The sequence below is a fragment of the Pseudochaenichthys georgianus genome, chromosome 19 (assembly GCF_902827115.2).
Source record: "Pseudochaenichthys georgianus chromosome 19, fPseGeo1.2, whole genome shotgun sequence".
Lineage (NCBI taxonomy): Eukaryota > Metazoa > Chordata > Actinopteri > Perciformes > Channichthyidae > Pseudochaenichthys > Pseudochaenichthys georgianus.
Genome location: NC_047521.1, coordinates 9,303,895 through 9,325,715, shown reverse-complemented (window position 1 = coordinate 9,325,715; position 21,821 = coordinate 9,303,895). Strand labels below are relative to the sequence as shown.

Genomic DNA, 21,821 nt, shown 5'->3' with positions numbered 1-21,821 from the left:
ATCAATGAATCAATTAACCATTTAAGCTTTAAAACCATCAAGCTACTCGATGCACCAACACACACAGACGAAAGCACTTAATACAATCCTGTCAATGACTCCTGCCACACACCCACACACACACACACACACACACACACACACACACACACACACACACACACACACACACACACACACACACACACACACACACACACACACACACACACACACACACACACACACACACACACACACACACACACACACACACACACACACACACACACACACACACACACACACACACACACACACACACACACACACACACACACACACACAGTAGCTATGTCTCATCTAAATATAGGACCTCAACAGCAGCACAGCCTTAAATATTTCATTGCCTCCTCTCCTCTCCAGAAATGAAGAAGGGGGAGCCAGGGGAGAAGAAGGGGAAGATTGAGAGAGAGGAGAGGGGGGGCTGCGAGGGGTTCTTGAGACTGAGATCAGTACAAAAGGGATGTAGTCTAAAATAGGAAAAAGGCACAAAGGAGAGAGAGGGGAGAAGGAAGGATGGAGTGTGGAAGAGGGAGGCTGAAGGCATGGGAATCTAATCCCCCCCACTCTTTTATGCAAAATAAGAAGAAGTATTTCTGGATTTCTTCAGACAACTGAAGCGTCATGGTCCATAAGGAGGTTATCTTCTTATCTATGTGTCGCCAAAATCTATGAATCACTTCAGAATGAGGCAACTTGTTGAGGTATTGATAAGTTACTGCTTTCAAACAGCCTGGTCTAACTCTCAAAATTCAGAATAACATACAAAAATAACAGATTAATGCCATACGGATTTAGAAACTGTCAAAAACAAATCCAGCCTCACAGAAATGTGAGGTTTCTGCACAAAGCTAAGGGTTTATTCCCAGCAGCGGTGTCACTCTGCGTTGGCCTCACTGTCACTTTGAGGAGGATAACGTGTTGCTTTGTTGCTGCTGTAAGCTGCCCTTCTCCCTGCTCGCCTGTTGTGCATATTGTGCACTCTGCAGCATGCTGAAGGGGAGATAAAGGTTAAAGCCACATCTGCAGGGAGCTGCAGCGGCGCGGACGCTGCACGCTCAAGATGCACAAACATAGTTGTATGAGTGCAGAGAGCCCTGCAGGAATTCCTCCCAATGCACACAAACATTCACCAATCAGGATAACACACACATTTTTGCTCATGTGCTCTTTGTTCTGCCGGTGTTGTAGAGTGATGGATGAGTCGGCATGCGGAACACATGGAGGGTCATTACAGGGGGCCTTTCAAAGCCAGACACCTACAGAGAAAATGGGCTCCACCATGGAACAAGATAGCATCACAGACTGGCAATGATGGAGCAGAGGCACAACTCCCCTACACACAGGTGAAGCAGCACACGCATACACACATCTGTCTGCATGCACGCGCCCCATCTGTCTCTCTCACATAATTATACACACAAAGAGAGGTAAACATGAACACGTGAATCAATACGTGCCAGACTATCGTGGAGAAGTCAATTGAATAATCAGTGAAAAGCTTAAACAGCAATCACAGCAGATGTATAGTCATCACAATATCTGAAAGGACTACAATGTGTTTTACTCTTTGATTTTGTTTTGGTATAATTCAACTCTTATTTTGCATTTCGAATTTTGTTGTTGATATTTTCTTTTTAAAAGGGATGTTTAGAAACTGCTGTTCTATAGGAGCCAGAAATCTATATTTTGGCAAAGATGGGTAGTATCTCTCAACAACTGTGAGATGGATTACAATGAAATGTTTCATGCTCCCCAGAGGATGAATTCACTTTAGTGGTCCCCTGTCTTTGCTTCTAACGTTACCATGAAGGTGACATTATCAGTTTAAACAACTGTTGGATGAATTGTCACAAACTGTTATATATATTGATGATCCCCTAAGGGTACATTCTACCACTGCGGTTCCTGACTTTTCATCCAGTACAACAATTTGATCAACATTGTATTTAAATACCAAAAACCAAATTCAACTTTCTGTTTAGTAATTATTAGCAAATATTTAGCACGCTAGATACAGTGGATTCTCCCACTTAAAAAGATGAGAGGCCTGTAATTTTCATCCTAGGTATACCCAGGGTATACCTCAACTATGAGAGACAGAATGAGAAAGAAAAAAATCCAGAAAATCACATTGTCTGATTTTTAAAGAATTTATTTGCAAATTATGGTGGAAAATAAGTATTTGGTCAATAACAAAAGTTCATCTCAATACTTTGTTATATACCCTTTGTTGGCAATGACAGAGGTCGAATGTTTTCTGTAAGTCTTCACAAGGTTTTCACACACTGTTGCTGGTATTTTGGCCCATTCCTCCATGCAGATCTCTTCTAGAGCAGTGATGTTTTGGGGCTGTCGCTGGGCAACACGGACTTTCAACTCCCTCCAAAGATTTTCTATGGGGTTGAGATCTGGAGACTGGCTAGGCCACTCCAGGACCTTGAAATGCTTCTTACGAAGCCACTCCTTCATTGCACGGGCGGTGTGTTTGGGATCATTGTCATGCCGAAAGACCCAGCCACATTTCATCTTCAATGCCCTTGCTGATGGAAGGAGGTTGTCACTCAAATCTCACGATATAATGGGGATACATCCCCATTCATTCTTTCCTTTACACGGATCAGTCGTCCTGGTCCCTTTGCAGAAAAACAGCCCCAAAGCATGATGTTTCCACCCCCATGTTTCACAGTAGGTATGGTGTTCTTTGGATGCAACTCAGCATTCTTTCTCCTCCAAACACGTCTAGTTGAGTTTTTACCAAAAAGTTCTATTTTGGTTTCATCTGACCATATGACATTCTCCCAATCCTCTTCTGGATCATCTAAATGCTCTCTAGCAAACTTCAGACGGGCCTGGACATGTACTGGCTTAAGCAGGGGGACACGTCTGGCACTGCAGTATTTGAGTCCCTGGTGGCGTAGTGTGTTACTGATGGTAGCCTTTGTTACTTTGGGCCCAGCTCTCTGCAGGTCATTGACTAGGTCCCGCCGTGTGGTTCTGGGATTTTTGCTCACCGTTCTTGTGATCATTTTGACCCCACGGGGTGAGATCTTGCGTGGAGCCCCAGATCGAGGGAGATTATCAGTGGTCTTGTATGTCTTCCATTTTCTAATAATTGCTCCCACAGTTGATTTCTTCACACCAAGCTGCTTACCTATTACATATTCAGTCTTCCCAGCCTGGTGCAGGTCTACAATTTTGTTTCTGGTGTCCTTTGACAGCTCTTTGGTCTTGGCCATAGTGGAGTTTGGAGTGTGACTGTTTGAGGTTGGGCACAGGTGTCTTTTATACTGATAACGAGTTCAAACAAGATAAGATAAGATAAGATAAGACTTTATTCATCCCGAAGGAAATTGTTGTGCCAGAGTAACAGTAACAGTAACAAAATACAACAAACACAATAAACACAGCAGAAAAAGAGCAATCAAACATCCACCGACAACATGAAACATAGAAACATAGATGGTCACACAATAAATGCAATCATTATTAGCAGTATTCAGTAGTTTTCAGTAGTTAGTAGTGCAAAAAGTAAAACGTAGTGGCAGTTACGTAATTGCACATTATCATAGCATTATTAATAATAATACTAATACTAATAATAATAATAATATAATATAATATTGCACATAGTTATGTATAGCAGCGAGTGTAATTGCAATGATGGTAATTATATTGATATATTGCACATAGTGTTGGTGTGGAAGTTCTCAGTGCCCTTTACTTAGGGGTGAAGAGTTAAAAAGTTTGATGGCCACTGGGAGGAAAGACCTCCTGTGGCGCTGTGTGGTGGTTATCGGTGGTCTCAGTCTGTGGCTGAAAGTGCTCCGGTAGGAAACCAGCGTGGCATGCAGGGGGTGAGACCCATTGTCCAGAATGCCGAGGAGTGGACAATGGGTCTCACCCCCTGCAAACAAGTACCATTAATACAGTTAACGAGTGGAGGACAGAGGAGGCTCTTAAAGAAGAAGTTACAGGTCTGTGAGAGCCAGACATCTTGTTTGTTTGTAGGTGACCAAATACTTATTTTACCGAGGAATTGACCAATTCATTCATTAAAAATCATACAATGTGATTTCCTGGATTCTTTCCCCCCATTCTATCTCTCATCGTTGAAGTGTACCTAGGATGAAAATTACAGGCCTCTCATCTTTTTAAGTGGGAGAACTTGCACAATTGGTGGCTGACTAAATACTTTTTTGCCCCACTGTAGTACTAGGTACTAAGATGGTGAGCATGCAACATCAGCATGTTAGCATGCTAATGTGTGAAGGACAGCCTCTGTTAATATACTGTATTCTAGAAAAAACAACAATCCACATTAGAAGTCATTGCAATTGGCTATAAAAACTATAATGTCTTGTGTGGAAAAAACCCAAAACATTTGCTACGTCATTGATTTAGCCACTTCAACACACCATAACTATACACCATCTAGTAATTGAATCCCACAAGCAGTGATGGAAATAGCCTCTTTGCCCCAACTTACTGTCTTTACTGTCAAATGACTATTTCAAATGAACATTAGTCACCCCTGGTAATCAGAGCATCTATCAGTCATTAGAGGAACCTGCTTAAGCATTGATTTTGATATTCAACTATGGTGATTCCTGCTTGGTGCAAACACATTTTGCACCAACTAATACACTAGACAGACCTAAATAAAATCTTGTATTGCTCACAGAACAAACCAAGAGGGCAATGAGGAGAAATCCCAACAACATGAAGCTATTTCTAGCAGTAGAGATTGATTGAATGACCAATACATTCCAATGATTAAAACAAAGTGCTCTGGGCTAAACAAGGGACAAAAGGTTGGACTTGCAGATGTTCTCTATGCAGTAAATGGAAAAAAAAAATTCTAGACTTGTCTGACCTCCACACAGGACATGTCTGCCAACAAACATGACCCTGAAGGACCGATGCAGTTCTCTACAATACATCAGCCAGCCCCATAGCTTTTAAATGATTGAGTATTGAGTATGTAAGTCGCTTTGGATAAAAGCGTCTAACAAGTGACATGTAATGTAATGTAAATGCCTCCTGATGTGAGGGTTTTCTAACATTTCAGCAGTATTTTCGTTTTTCCTCCATTTCTGACGTGATACTTAACCATGTGTAAGGAGCTTGTAATGACAGGGATGGAGTGCTTGTTAACATTGGCTGAATATTGTAATGCTACACAATTAATAACACGTGACAGCTATTCATTTTATAACATAAACAAAAGCTTAAATGTTTACTTGACGAGTGGTTAATTTAGTAAAATGTACAAAAAAGAGTGAAGTGAGGATGACCAGTAGTCTTCACAATGTCCTGTTGTGATGGCCACAGCCACACAGGGTAAATCAACTACACTGCAGCCTCATCTTCAGTAGTTTTTCTCCAGTGCAGCTACAATAAAACATGCCAATTAACACCACACATTTGCTCTAAATGTTACCATGTCCATTGGGGGAGGTTACTTCCTGGTTCAGCAAAAGGTGTGGCCCAGCGCTGAGGACTCATAAATACTGCAAGGAGCCAATTGGGACAGATTGGGACAAACCACCTGCTTCCATGTCAAAGGGGGGATTTGGGTTTTGTCAGTGTCCTTTGTATGATGTGACTATTAATTATCCCTTGGGTTCAACTTGGTTTGGCCAAGCCACTATATAGGTTCCTTAGTTTTTCATTGTAGGAGGTCCGTTTTGTTGAGTTAACACCTGTTATGTTTCTTTGAGGTATTTTCTGTTGACCTCTTTTATAGGCCTTGCTATTATATGATGTTTTATGGATTTTTGGGTAAATAAAAACCCTAGTTTATTTAAACCATTCCTGTGTCCTGTTGTCTTACTGCTTGGTCCCTGACACCTGTCCTTAAGAGACTCTCAAGCTTGGTTTGAATGTTAGAAATCAAGTGAGGACATCTGTGACGTGCACTACATCTGACTCATAATCCTGCTGCAAAAGGCGAGATAATGGAGATGCGTGATGTTAGAATTATAGAAAAGAGAAGGTTCGCGGACATACCATTTCACGTCAACCATCTCTAAATAATTCTGGAGAGCTAAATAACATATTGTTTATTATAGCAATGTAGTTTAAAGTGCCCTAATAGCGATGTAGAAAAAAAAGAAAAGAAAATCATTCAGTCAATTAGCGATATACTGTATAATGTAATATGTGTAATATGCTGCTGCAACGCAAACATTTCCCAAATTGGGATCAATAATTATTATCTTATCTTAATCCCTAGCGCCGTTACCTTCAGAAATAAGTAATTGTCATTTTAGGCTACCTTTGATCTGCAATACTGCTGGAGGCTGAACTAAATACAGCGCATTGGTTTAAGTTGAGAAATAAAATGATTACTAAGTCAAAGTGGTTATCAGAGCAAAAACAAGAAAAACAAAAGGTTGTGTTAACCTCAACTTTAACCAGCTATTTAAGACCTTGAGCATCATTTCAGCAGTTACAAATATCTAGATAAACTACCAATGTAGCTCCTTTAACCGCTTGTTGCTCTTTGCTGCCCCGGCACTTACCTCTTGAAGTGGCTAAGTAGGGTGCCAACCAGCTCCCCGATGCGGCTCTCATTGGAGGGCACCATGCCCTGCAGGCACACCACCAGGTCCCTGCTGTCCTTAGTGTGGAACACCACCAGCTGGTCCTTCCCAGGGGACACGCTCACCCCAGTCACCTGGGACAAAGAGAGGCAGAGGACACACAATTAAACACAGATGAACATGTACATACTGTACAGAGGAACACAAACATGTGAGAAGGCAGCGATGTGTGTCGAGAAACAGATCACATAACCATCTGTACTATAAACACAAATGAAGAGCATATACAGACGCAGATGCACATCATGGAATTAAAGTTAGCGCACCCCAGAGGACGTGAATTCACTGGGGAGGAAGAACCAGGCTATAATTCATCACATTTAACCTCTGGGACTAAAGGGAGAACCTGAACTTCAGTATTCAGCGCATCTCGTTTTAGTTTGAGAAGAAAAACCTTCATGATGAAAAGGTACTGATAGTCATTTTCTTTTCAAAAGAAATGCGACATCCAAACAGTGTGGTTATGTTAAACTTGATGGACATTGTTTATGAATTCTTACATTTTCCATAAAGGCTTTTAAGCTAAAGTTAATTAATGTAAACTGCGGTTTACCGTTTTATTACCATAAGCTAGGGGTCTGCAACCATTAAAAAAAAAATAATTGCTATCAGCGTGCCGACCATTGTGAATTATCAACAGGAGGGCGGGGGAGCCTCCCTGCGGGGAAGCAGTGTGTGGACCTGTCAGCGCAACTTAGCCTACATGACGCCGAATTTAACGAACTAATTTAAATAATTGGTTTAAACGGCATAATAATAAGGACGATCGTCCGTTCTGTGATTCTCCAGAACACACATGTTATGATATTAAGGTCATGCAGAGTGAGATGAGATCGCTGTCCCTTTAAGAGAGAGAGAGAGAGGGGGGTGTGGCTTGTGCATGTGTGTTTGTGGATGGTAGAGCGACAGTGAGGGAACGTTTGTTTGTTTCTGGAAGTGAAACGAGGCAGCAGAAAAACAGAGGTCTGTGATGTATTTAGTGAAACAGAAGAACAACTAAATAAATGCAACGGCCTCCCAAGAAGAGCCCGCCTCTCTCCAGTCATTTAAGCTAAAGTGGGTTATTGAATATGGAGCTTGTTGCTTCTTCCCTCCTCGACTACGGTCTGGGAGCCGACAGGAAAGTTCAACACACAGATGGCCAGTCCGCCGCTTTGTAGCATATTATTTCGATGAGAGATGAGCAGATCGCCACTGGGCTTTCAACTAAAGACACAGCCACGCAAAAACTGCGGCATTTGTACAGCTCCTTATGGGTACTGCAATTTGTGAAGTGCTTTCCTCTGTGGTGAAACAATCAGCACTGCACCACGGAGGAAAGCGGCATAAAGTCCCCTGGAGTTAAAGAGAGCGGGGCTGCAATGCGTGCATGGCTTCCTTCTGCAGGTAACGGGGAGACCGTGGAGACGCGCTCTGGCGGCGGTCTCATTCAGGATCCGGAAATAAAATCAATAGGCTTAATTTTCCATATTAAATATAGCCAAATATTTTGTTTGTTTTATAATGGATACAGATACATTTCAACTTAAAATAGGCAAGTATAAGTAAGTAAGACTTTACAGTTTGATATCAACAGTAAATATTGAATTGTACAAATATTATTGATGTGTGCATTATGTATAAGTTCATGTTGTTTTAGTACATCCTTTAAAAAAAGGACCATTGCGTACCTCGTTTTAAAGTAATATAGATATATTTAGATATAAGATTGGTTGACAGCACTGGGCCATTCACTAGGGGCATAATCACAAACAAAACAACATAGATCTCATACAATATTCAAATCTAACAATAACTTCACTTAAGGTATCATGGATTACCTACTTAAGGATGCATTTGTTTCTAATTTGCATGCTACATTAAGTCTCAGTATACCGTTTTGTGTTAAGCGCTTTTGAAGCTCTTGTAAAAACTGTACCGAAGCAAAGACTGCTGAGGTGTTCTCAGTATCTGGTGTCTGTCGGTGTCTCCCACTCAAGGCTTAAATCAGCACTTGCAGTAAAGATGTATTGATCAGAATCCCAAAGGTCCAATCGAATTTTCCCACTCAGACCCCCAAATGACGTACGAATGGAAAGCAGCCGGGCTCAGAGGGGAATCCCAGTTTTGCGGTTGGATTGTTTAGCTTTACAGGTCTTCAAACACAACAGGAAGAAACCAATATCCTCACAGGTAAACGCATCTCACGAGAAAGTGGAGCTCATTAAACCCCCATTCCTTTCCCTGTTATACTATTATCTCGTTTCCTTTTCCCCTAGCTTTCCTCCATGTCTTTTATCATCCCCTGCCTTAGATTTCCAGCCATTTATTTCTCTCTTAAATTTGTCTTTCTAAGCCAAGGCATGTTGAGGAAACAGCCGCAGGGCAGCCAGTCAGGTGCATTAATATCCACTCAGCAGACTGCAAAGCTGAGACAAATTCCTCCATCAGGGGAGGACAGGATGCTTCCTGCGGCTAAACAACAAGCTAGCTGATTTAGCTCCGACGTGAAGCATGTGACTTCGGAAACAAACACTTCACGCAATCATCATGAATTAAAGCCTAAAGCCATGCCTCTCTGTCTAGCAAACCACCCGCAGTTAATTACATGGAGCCGATCACATTTACATTTATATTAAAGGCTTAATTTATTGGAACCACAGTCAGCGTTAATTAGTTGGGTAATGATACATTCAGATGCGTTTCCTTGTCTAATTTTTGGTCTTGTTTCACCAAATCAGTTTTAATCTGAGTATGAGACGTGTTGGAGGCATTTATCTGCCAGGCCATCTGCTCAAGCGTCTATCCGAACCACAATATGCGAAAACTTCAGGAAGACACTTTTCATTACTGCAGCCCACCTTATTAGGGGTAATTTGTGTTGATAACTAAAGGCTCCTACACTGAGGTAATAGGGATCTTGCAGCCCTATTGCATGCAACTCTGAGCAACATGGGTAATAGGACATCTTGGTGCCAATATGTGTTTTTCGATACTATATCAAATTTGAGGCCTTTTTTCGGTGGAACATTTTATTGTAAAATTGTTTTGCTTTTCTTTGCCTCCTGTTAAACATAATATCTTTGGGTTATTTGCTGTTGGGCGGGCAAACAAGCTAATTGTGTACATCACATTAGAATTTAGTACATTACTACTGTAGTGATGGACTGACAGTTTATAGACCACAGGGTTTACCTAGAATACATTGGCTTGGTTAGGGGCAGCTTCACCTTTTGAAATGACGTGACGCATCAAAGATCACAGATTGGGATTACCGCCAACAGATTTGAAATGTTTTAACATTGGTTTTATTGACAATTTCAATCTATTTTGGGACCGACCCGCCCTCTTCGGCACTGATGGAATCCACCCCAGCAGGCTTGGTAGCCGCATGCTAGTGGCTAACATGCATCACGCTGTTCAGACCTCTCCCTGACTTTTCCACCGCCACGTTGACACACCCCCCTCTCCGGCAGTGTCATCCAAGGCCACTGTTTCCTCGCCTGCCGTCTCGCTTTCTGGTGCCACCCAACGACCAGAGGCTTCTATACCAGTGCAGTGTCCTATTTGTGTTGTGGCCTGCTTACACAGGCTGGCGACTCGGACTGAGAACAGAGGATCCAAGGGCATTCGTCTGAATGTATGTAATGTATCAAATTGTGTAGTGATTGCACGTGCTCCACGGTCTGTCGTTAACAGTCAGAGTGGTGGTATGTCAAACACACTCAAACTGGCTTTATTAAATGTCAGGTCTTTAGCAGGTAAATCATTTTTAATCAATGATTTTATCACCAAACACAACCTGGATTTTATGTTTTTAACTGAAACTTGGTTAGACCAAAACAACAGCACAGCTGTTCTTATAGAATCAACTCCTCCCAACTTTAATTCTATGAGTCAGGCAAGACTGCATAAGAAAGGGGGTGGAGTAGCTATTTTGTTTAATGACTTATTTCAATGCAAGCAGACTATGTACAGTATGGAAACTTTGCTTCTTTTGAATATGTGGCCCTTCAGTTGAAATGCTCCTCTCAAGCTCTTTTCCTAAACATCTACAGACCACCCAAATACTGTGCAAGCTTTTTTGATGATTTTACCGAGTTGTTGTCTATAGTGTGTATTGACTTTGACCGTTTAATCATTGTTGGCGATTTTAATATCCATGTTGACAACCCTGAGGACAGAGGGGCTAAAGAACTGTTTTGTGTTATCGACAATTTTGGACTGACTCAGGGGGCACACCCTGGACTTAATTGTATCAAAGGGTCTGAACATCTCTAAGCTTGTGGTGACTGATGTAGTGCTCTCCGACCATTCCTGTGTTTTCTTTGAGAACTCTATTACCGTCCATACAACTGTTAAGAAAGAGGAATGCAGAGGAAATGTTTTCCCAGATTTTTACTCCCTCAATTGCCCATGCTAACTTCTCAGTAAATGAGCTAGTTGATCATTTTAATTCTAAAATAACAAATGTCATGGATACCATCGCTCCCATTAAAATAAAGGAAGTATCTGGCAAGAAAATATCTCCATGGAGAAAAGCCATGACTGTGAGAACAGCAAAAACTGAGTGCAGAAAAGCTGAACGCAGGTGGAGAAAAACAAATCTCCAGGTTCACTTGGAAATATATAAAGAGAAACTCGGTTTCTATAATCAGGAAATAAAAAAGGCACGACAGTCTTTCTTCTCTGACATCATTAGCATTAGCAAAAATAAAAACAACTCGCGTGTCTTGTTTGCTACCGTCAACAGACTAACAAACCCCCCAGTGTCGATAGCCTCAGAATTTCTATCCACCAGGGCCTGCAATGACTTTGCCTCCTTCTTCACTGACAAAATCATGCAAATTAGACAGGCAGTCAGTGCCTCTGCATCAGGTACAGCAAATGTACTGTCCCGATGTTCACCTAAAGCCAATTCAGACACCATGTCACAATTCCGTCTGATAAATGCTAAAGACCTGGAAGATATTATCCAACATCTGAAATCCTCCTCCTGTAGCCTCCACATCATCCCGACAGGATATTTCAAAACAGTTTTTCATTGCTTGGCCTCAGATATACTACACATAGTAAACAAGTCTCTTCAATCAGGTGTATTTCCACAGGCCCTGAAAACTGCAATAATTAAACCGCTCCTAAAAAAGCATAACCTAGACAAAACCATAATGAATAATTACAGGCCAATATCAAACCTTCCCTTTTTAAGCAAATTGATTGAAAAAGCAGTTTTTCAACAGTTGAGTAATTTCGACGGTTTTGATGTGTTTCAGTCGGGCTTTCGACCTAATCACAGCACTGAGACTTCAATTGTTAAGGTATTAAATGACATCCATTTGAACACAGACAGTGGCAGAATATCAGTGTTAGTATTATTAGATCTCAGCGCTGCCTTTGATACTGTTAATCACAACATATTGTTAGACCGTCTTGAAAACTGGGTGGCAGTTTCAGCAACAGCTCTAAACTGGTTTAGCTCCTACTTGAAGGACTGAACAAACTTTGTCTCAATAGGCAATTACAAACCAACCCTGATAAATATGTCATGCGGGGTTCCTCAAGGCTCCATCTTAGGACCTTTGCTTTTTAATATTTATATGCTACCTCTGGCTGAAATTATTAAAAAGAGCGATCTAAGCTATCACATCTATGCAGACGGCACCCCGATTTATTTAAAAATTACACCGGGAGACTATTCTCCGATTAGAACACTGAGCAAGTGCATTGAGCACATCACTGACTGGATGACTCAGAACTTTCTCCAATTAAACAAACAAAAAACTGAGATAATTGTTGTTGGAGCAAAGAAGGACCGATTAAAAGTAATCACATAGCTTCAGTCGGCAGACTACAAAGTAACTCACAAAGCAAGAAATCTGGGTCTAGTGATGGACTCAGACCTGAATTTTAACAGTCACATTACAACAGTTATTAGGTATGCATACTACCACCTGAAGAATATATCAAGGATTAAAAAACTAATGTAGCAACAGGATTTAGAAAAACTTGTACATGCTTTTATTTTCAGTAGACTCGACTACTGCAATAGTGTATTCACAGGGCTCACTAAAAAATCTATCAGAAAGCTGCAGCTGATTCAGAACACTGCTGCTCGAGTACTCACTGACACTAGAAAAGTGGATCACATCACTCCAGTTCTGAGATCATTACACTGGCTTCCAGTCTGCCAAAGAATTGATTTTAAAATACTACTGCTAGTTTTTAAATCACTAAATGGCTTAGGAACGAGGTATATAGACGACCTACTCCATCACTATGAAGCATCCAGGAGTCTCAGGTCTTCTGGGTCGGGTCTGCTCTCTGTTCCGAGAATAACCACTAAACATGGAAAAGCAGCTTTTAGTTATTATGCCTCAACAATTTGGAACAAACTGCTTAAATCATGCACGTCCGCCGAAACACTTCCTACTTTTAAATCCCGACTAAAAACGCACCTATTTGCCACTGCTTTTAATTGAGCTGCCCATACTCACACTACAGTATGCCTTTTCAGTCATGTATTCTGTACCTGCTGTGTTTATTTATTTTATTTATTTCATTACCTTTGCTTATTATGCCTGTTTTTAAATGCCTTTTTAATAATGTATTTGTGCTGTATTTGTTCTTAAATGTCGTTTGCTTTTAATCTGTAAAGCACTTTGAATTGCCACGTGCTGAAAAGTGCTATATAAATAAAATTGCCTTGCCTTGCCTAATATAGTTTATAAAGGGCTTTTAGAGATACTAATAGATATCAGGAAAGAAGCCTCAATGATTTTATTTGTTTATTCTTTGGATGAGTAGATTAGATTTGGATCATTGTCATTTAGGAAATTCATGTTTTGATCTTTTATCTCTTCTTATCTTTCAAGGTCTACATGATGGAAAGGAGGTTGTATGACTCAGGTTGTATGGTTAATTTACTTTACATCATCCGTGATCCGTATACTCCATACAGTATGTTAGCAACCTATTACTTTAGTGCACTTTATTTAGTTTAAAAACATTTGGGGAGAGTTTTCCCTCCTTAAATCACGGCTCTTAAGACAAAAAGTGTCATATGCTCTAAAATTGTAAAGCAACATGTTTTCAGATTTACGAGTCTTTTACACTTCAAAATATTTATGAAAAATCTGGAAATACTATGCATATCCTATCCTAGCTCTTTCTTTGAATCACACTGAATGGCTAACGGGGGCTATTACAAAGGGACAAGTTTGTGTTACACAGGAGGACTTCACTAAATAGTTTGCTAATGTCTCGTTTGCATTAATAAATGTCATGTTCCCAAACAGCAACACCTGTGGGTGTGTTTTGGTGAAAGCACTTATGAGCGAAGTGAGTTGTCAATGTGCGGACTGGACCACATTGTTTTAGTGAAGTGCTCTGAAGACATCATTTAAATGGCAGGTTCTCCCAGTGCATACTTACTATGGGAAGAGCTTATTGGTTATATAACACATCCCAACAGTACTGTAAAGATAAAAGCAGCAAGTACAAAGGGTGGGAGCTCTTTCATTAAATTAAAATAAGAAAATAAGCTTCAGTGTCTGTAGCTATTCATGTTGTAAGGCTATGAGGTCATCAGCAAGGGATGTTTACGAGTCAACTGCAGAGCTGCAGCCATCGATTACTCTTGAAACTAATTTGATTAAAAAAGGGCCACTAAAATATGAATATGTCCTGCATTTCGATGTTTTAATTTCATTAGATATATTTCGCTGTACGACGGACAAAACAACATTTAAAGACATTACTTGAGCACTTGAGAAACTGGGATGAACATTGTAATGACCAAAGTGATTAAAAAATGACCTATTATGCTTTTAGGGGTTTCCCCTTTCCTGTAGTGTGTTATATAGGTTTTTGTGCCTTTTTAAAGCATGGAAACATGTCACAGGAGAGGCACACAATACAAATACAAACATGAAAATGAGCATAATTGAGCCCTTTAATCTATTAATCGAGAAAAATAATCTGCACATTGATCGATAATGAAGACATTTTTGTTGCAGCCCTATAAATATTGTCCCTCCTGCCTCTGTATGAATTTATTAACAGGATTATGCCTCACCATGTTATCTCTGTGATCTTGTTATGTTTTGCATTATTTGACTGTTTATTACAGACAGACAACAGACACCTACATTGTTGTAGCATATGCCTGAATGACATAATATTGTCTTTATAAACAAAGTCTATACAACCACACTGCATTGTGGGGTTTGTAGGTGCTGCAAAACCAGGCTGAAGTGAAAGGGATCAACGGATGAATGAAAAGAACCAGCCCACGAGGCGAGAAAGAGTGCGAGGAAATGGAGAGCCGAAGGGATCACAAACAGGGAAACAGGGGAGGAAAAGAGCGCACATGAAGGAGAGCGATTTGTGCACATGCCTGAACGACACCAGACATCAGCTGATCTGCCCTGCCGCTCGGTATCCATGACAACGCTGTCTCCTGGGAAGTTGGCATGACAACCGCGGGAGGAGAGAAGTGGAGAGAAGAGAGAGGGGAGAGGGGAAAGACAGCACTAGATAGGGAGAGGGGTTAGGTGGGGGTGGGTGGGTGTAGGAAAATAATAGGAAGTGAAAGATGGTGGGTCACTGATGCAGAATGGATTTTTCACCATTTCTTCACCAGAATTTATTTAATGATCTCACTTTTGCTGCACAGGGATTACTTAGCTTTTAAGTCATTTGGTAGACAGTAGTTGGCCCTTCACTGTAACCATCTATCAGCTGTTATGCTACCCTGCAGGAGGAGCAGTAAATAACAGGGCAGCCAGAGGGGATGCAGCGGTGTTAGCTTATCAGTGCTAATCAACAACGAGCTAACTGCTTTCCCCTCCGTTTGACCTTCTCAGATCGATATCTCCGCGTGATGCTGCCGTGGGCTACTATACATCTCTATCTCACCCTTCTCACCCCCATTTCTCTCTTTACACTTCTTCTCACCTGCCTTAACAACTTTTCACCTTGACCAATTCACTCACCCACATACTTGACATTTAAAATGGCCCAGGGTTATGGATACAGCAGGGGAGTGGTTCTAATCACTGAAGGGATGGTGACTAGAAGATTGAATGGCACCTTGGGGCTGACGACTAAATGATGTTAAACGATAAGGCCGGCCATTTCCTATACTTCTCACAGTTAATAGATCCAGTGAAATAACTAAACCAAAATCACTTTCCTATATAGAAAATGTAACTCAAACATGGGTTATTTTGTGGATAAACACACATTTTAAGCTCCATTGCGTTTTTACTGCATATTTACAGTATGTGGGATTGAGAAAGAAACAACAGTATGGCTGCATTTGAAGATGTTATTATGCCGATTATTTTCTTGATTTATCGCTTAGCCTATATAATGTCTGAAAAAAGGTAACCAAATATGGAATTTTCCATATTTAAAGTGGACCTATCATGCTATATTTGAATAATATATTATAGGGCCATACCTATATAAAACATGTCTGTGAAGTTTTTTTTTTAAATACCAAACAGATCATGCATTTTAGCCATGCCTCATTTCGCTCTATTTGCTCTATTCCAGCCCTGTTTTTGCAAGGGCTGATTCTGCTTTTGTGGCAGACTACAGCGCCACCTACAGGCCTGGCATATCTACTACAGCGTCTCCAGCGCTTTCGAGCGGTCTCTCATTCCCCTGATAGGTGGAGAGTTGCCCATATAGGCGGAGCACCCCTTTTCTGACGTCAGAAAAATTCAAATAATAATCAGCTCCGTTGCAGCCCCATTTTTAGAGATTTGGGTATGGAGGAAAAGAGAGAGGGTTGTGTTTTTCTGACACTTGGTGTCCTGACACACTGGGGACACATATTCATGTATAAAAGACATACAAAAGTGCATTTTGCATGATAGGTCTCCTTTAAGAGGCTGAAAAAAATCATTTTTGCATGAAAATAATATTAATTGGTTAATGTTGGGAAAATACTGAATGTACTCTTCCGATATCAGAGTAGCACATGATAACAAAGGCCCTACGTAGCTGTGTACGTAACAGGATGTATGATTACCTAGAAGAGCGTCAGGACACACTGTTTTAGGCATACAATAGCTATGTGACAACGATTAACATGATGATTCAGCCTCTATGGAGATAAAGATATGACAAGCATGATCCTTTCTGACGTGGGTCTTAGCTAATCTAAACTAAACATTCAATACTGCTTTGAACCGGTATTCTGCATCTTGTGACTGTAACCCTCTCTTGTCTAAGCATGTGAAGGACAATGTTCAGGAACTAGTCATACTAAATGCTCTGTATGTGATGACTACTTCCATTCTTGAGAGAATAATAAATACATATATCAGTATCCTGATATTGAAGCTCAAGACAGTGACGAGAGATATTTTTCTAACAGTTAATTAAATACTAGGCTTTTATTTCAATGTCAATCATTTTATAATTTCATTGACTGATGGTTGCGGGTCCAAACTACAGAGTTTTTGTTTTCATGGTAATGAAGGTGTTGAATTGATGTGATTGTAATGGTTTTATATTAGGCTTTGGATATACACAAGGATGTTGGTAGGATTAATTCCCTTTTTTAGGAGTTTCTAACGGATTTGTTGAAAATAACAAAAATAGAACCAGACCTTTACTTTTAGAATTCAACACATTCCTAATTTATAAAACAAAAGCAGGAACAAACATATGGTTTTGTGGCTAACAAGAGGGGATTCAAATAGCTGTTAATGCATCTTGCCTCAAGTACACATTTGGCTATAATGTGTGTGTGCTGCAGGACTCTTGTTCTGTCACTTCCAATGTGTGAAAGCTGCAAACCATAGTACCTCCCCTCCATGTCCTTCTACAACGCTGAAGGCCCTCCATATGCCATGGTTATGAGACTGAGCTTCATCTCATCAGCTCAATGTGTGTGTGTGTGTGTGTGTGTGTGTGTGTGTGTGTGTCTCACTCTCTCTGAATGAACAATAACTAAAAACCTCCTTAACTCATGCTGCTCTTCCTCTGCCACCATCTGCCTCAAATCCATCTCCACATTTCATCCCCAGGTGCAGCGATACAGGCTCCAGTTGTCCATCTCCAGCTCTCTAATTTCCTCTTGTCACTTTGTCAGATTGAACACTGGGGTGTCTCATCACAATTGTCACTGCACACTGTATGCCTCATATCTCACTCATTTCACTAGATGCCAGGGGTGTATGCGCCTCGGAGATGAATGCATAACACCTTCACTTCCTGTATCGTCTCTGCCCCACGTCTAATACAATGCTGTATCATAGCTCAATAGCACAAGGAGAGGAGGTTAACTCCGAAATATCAGGAGTAATCTGTTCACGCATTCAGTGTTATGCTGTTTTCTATTCTCTTTTTGTTTTCCTGAACAGTAAATGTTTCTTCAACTACATAAATATGTTGGTGCATGATATTGTTGAGGATATTTATGAGTTTTACACATTTTAATGCATCATTTGTAATATTTATGCATTAAAATGTCGGAATTAGGATAGACCTATGTTATAGATATTGTCAAGTCGTTTTCTTATACGATTTTTCAAACCACGAGAAATAAGAAACTTTGAATAAGGAAATGCTTATTTGGTCACCTGTAATGGCAACATATCCTCTTTGATAGAAGCTGTTATTTATAGACTTTTTATTGAGTTTTTTGCCATATTTTCACAATGCCTTTTTGGAACTTGGTTGAAATTACCGTATATACATTTTATGTCAACAAAGGATTTTAGTCTTTGCCCATCTGAATCGTAGGTTATCGGTCTGTTTGTTTAATCTGTACCATAACGAAAGGTGATCAATTGGTAGCATTGTTGACGTCCTGAAGTCTTTGATGACAGCCAAATAAAAAGCACATTTCCCAAAACTGTGTTCTTCTGAGCAGGTCGCAGAGAAAGGTTGACAACAAATAAGATACATTTGAGCAAGAAATGGAAAAAGAATGCAACCTAAGATGAATCAATGTGTGTCAATGCTCGAAGCAAACAAGTAGCATCAAGTAAACACATAGCCAAACAAAGGACACACTTGCCATGGAAACAGCTGCATGAGCTGTGTGCATTGAGCAGCCTTAATAGGCCTATCACAGTGGGAACACGAGTTAGAGCAGCCAATTGTGGAGCTGGATGAGATTTTTACATATTGACATGTTGCAATAGGACTGGAGAGATGTGTGAATCAGAGATAATACGGTCACCTCTGCCAAAGCTGCTATCCCAGGCAGCAGTATATACAGCAGAGCAAGAATACCATATAGTTCATGTTATGCTGTTGTATAAAATGACTGTCTAACAAGAAGTCTAAAGAAGGCCTGCAATTCGTCATTGTTTCAAAATCAGATAATTGTTACGTTTCATTAAAAAGGAGTGGACTGTGTTTCCAAAAGTGTGATATAAAAAATAATGTTTTTTGTACTTCATTCACATTATTCATGTCTTTCTTATTCGTATAGGGATACATATACGAATAAGGCTACATTTTAGGTGAATCACAACAAGACTATGTTTGGTTAAAGGATGTTGAGGAAATAGGATTCGAGCCATTTGAATTTCAAGTGTGTAACATGTAATATAATTAAAATCAAAACAAATTCAGCATTAGCCATTCTCATCCTGAACTTATAAATGTAAACGATATGCTTTATTGAATTGCACCTAGAAGATACCTCTTGTATTCAGCCATTATATTAATCTTCTTTTGTAATCTGCACCTAAATCCTATTACGCCTGTGTCTAATGTGTTTGTGATAAAGGGTGCTGATTAAGGAGTGGAGTGTGCCGTACGTTGTAGAGGGGGATGCTCTTCATGGGCTTGTACTGCTTCAGGGGGTCCATCTTGTACAGGTGGCGGTCAGTGAGGAGCACAGCCCGGTCCTCCGCCTTGTGGAAACGGTTGATCTGAGAAACACAAAGCATCTCATTAGTCACCCCACAGGATGAGAGCGCACATCCAAACACCCTGCAGGGCGATGGCTCCAACCCCGAGCCGTTGGGTTTGTTTGTTTGTACAGACAGATGCATGTTGGGACTGTGTGTGCATGTGGTTACTAAAGGCTCGAGGATCTAAAGGCTCCTACCTTGCGCACGTTGCAGGAGAACAACACTCTCATGAATTTGTCTTTCCGCTGCAGCTCGCTTGAAACCAGTGTGAAGGATGAGGCGATGTCAGGGCTGTCTCGCTTCTGCCGGACAAGAAAAACACAGAAAACTTGTTAGAACACGCGTCTAATCTTAAAGTATTCGAAGACAGTATAGTATTCATCAAATGAAATGAGGTTGTTGTGACATTTATCCTTTTTTATACAGACTGTAAAGCTGCACTCAGTCGGCGGCTCTACTACATTGACGTTGCTGTTGTGTTCAGGGGCGGTTCTAGGGGGGGCCAGTGCCCCCCTAACACTGACCTCTGACCCCCCTAACAATGGGGGCCCTACATTTTTTAAATTTTTTAAATCTATATTTTCTGGTACTCGGTTTGCCAAAAACCGCAGGATTTTGTTGCTGTAATGTGAGATTGTGCAGACACCCTTATGTAAAGTAGAGATGTAACTGTTCATTGCCTTTATTTTTATATAAATATGGTGTTAGTGCAAACATTGCACTATAACTTAAGCTGAAGCTAACAGTAATAACTATAAGATCTATCTGAAATAAATAAGTGTACTGAAACAAATACCAATAACTGTATTGCAATGTTTTCTTATGCGCAATTACTTCATACTGTCTAGTTCTCTTTTTCGTCCTGCATTTATTGTGCCCCCCTCAGAAAATAACTGGCCCCCCAGTCAAATTGGTCTAGAACCGCCACTGGTTGTGTTTCAGCTGAACAGCGCAGCTATACATCTAATATCTTCTACCAAACTTTTTCAATTTATACATTTTTCGAATCCCATGCAACTTAAAAAATGCAATATTATAGGGAATATGCTTTTTGGAAGTATAGTAAATATGAAGCAGGTTTGTTTGGCTGAGCAATAAGGCTGGAACATGGGGAACTACAAGCTAGGTAAATACAAAAACAACCCTTCATCTATTATTGCACCTTGTTTGTTTAACCTGAACAAACTGCAGTTAGACAATTTCTTGGCTAGGAGCAGTGACTTCCTGGACTCTCCACTGGTTGCCTGGCAACTGGTAACAAATGGTTTTAATAGCAGATATTTGATGACAACATTTCACGAGTTACCAAAGACTTATTGATGTTTGACACGCAACCCTAAAAGCACAATACCAGTGAGTAACAGCCCATGCATGCTACACAGTAACACGAAATACAAGCCTACATTAAAAAACAAACACGCATAAGCAAATCTCGGCTGGATTTATTTGTCTGACTGACTCAGACTACGGAAAAACTACTCATGAAACTTGGAAATGATGATTCACTTTCATTTGCATTGAAAGATAGGGCATTTGTACTGCATTCATGAAATGTATTAGGTCCTAAATAGGATTCACTTAACCCACTGATCAAATCTCCCTTAGGTTGAAACAACAACTCGGATATCAAATCAAACATTTTCTTTGTAGTGTATATGTTGTTTCCACATTACAGCTCATAAACAAACCAAAGTCTGGATAACAGCCGTATGTGAATTCAGCATTGAGCTTGTTGCAGATATGTGCCTTTCATGTGTTGTCATGGTTTATTCTCTCAAGCTTTCTCTGTTCTTCCGTTTAGTTTTCTTCTTTAAACATATTACAACTGTACATAACTGTACTTCCTCCCACGTACTCACCATGTAGTTTCCTTCCCAGGCTCTCTGTAGCCCCAGGTCGGCCCTGTGTCCCTTCAGGGCCTCCAGACTGGCTACCTTAGCCCTCACCTGCAGGGTCTCTTCTGGAGAGAGGCCTTTGATCAGGGTCCATGCCCACCACCTGGAGGTAAACACATCCAAACACACACAGAGAGAAGTAAGAGCAAAGAAATATCGACTCTCTTCGTTGCGACTGCAGCACTGGGCCTTGATATGTGGGTCAGCGGGGCGATGAGGCAGGACTGCAGCAGACCCCAGCTGTAGTCCAGTTATTGGCTTTTCACTCACACATACTGACAGGCAACATCATTGTCTAGGAAGGCTATTTTCTTACTGTGCCTTGCTTCAAATAAAAAAAGCAAACCAACAGACATTGAGATGAAAGGCAGTGATGTGTGTTTGATGGAGGAAGAAAATCAATGCCCAGTGTG

General features: G+C 40.6%; 1 protein-coding gene across 1 annotated transcript in view; it reads right to left on the bottom strand.

The window, feature by feature from the left end:
* myo1d (myosin 1D) overlaps nucleotides 1-21,821 on the bottom strand; it is a 126,520-nt gene that overhangs the window by 21,447 nt on the left and 83,252 nt on the right. The window contains exons 20-23 of the mRNA XM_034107571.2: nucleotides 21,373-21,511; nucleotides 19,711-19,815; nucleotides 19,418-19,531; nucleotides 6,570-6,724 (exon numbers count right to left, since the gene is read on the bottom strand). Coding sequence (XP_033963462.1) covers nucleotides 6,570-6,724; nucleotides 19,418-19,531; nucleotides 19,711-19,815; nucleotides 21,373-21,511 — 513 coding nt within the window. The remainder of the gene's footprint in view (nucleotides 1-6,569; nucleotides 6,725-19,417; nucleotides 19,532-19,710; nucleotides 19,816-21,372; nucleotides 21,512-21,821) is intronic.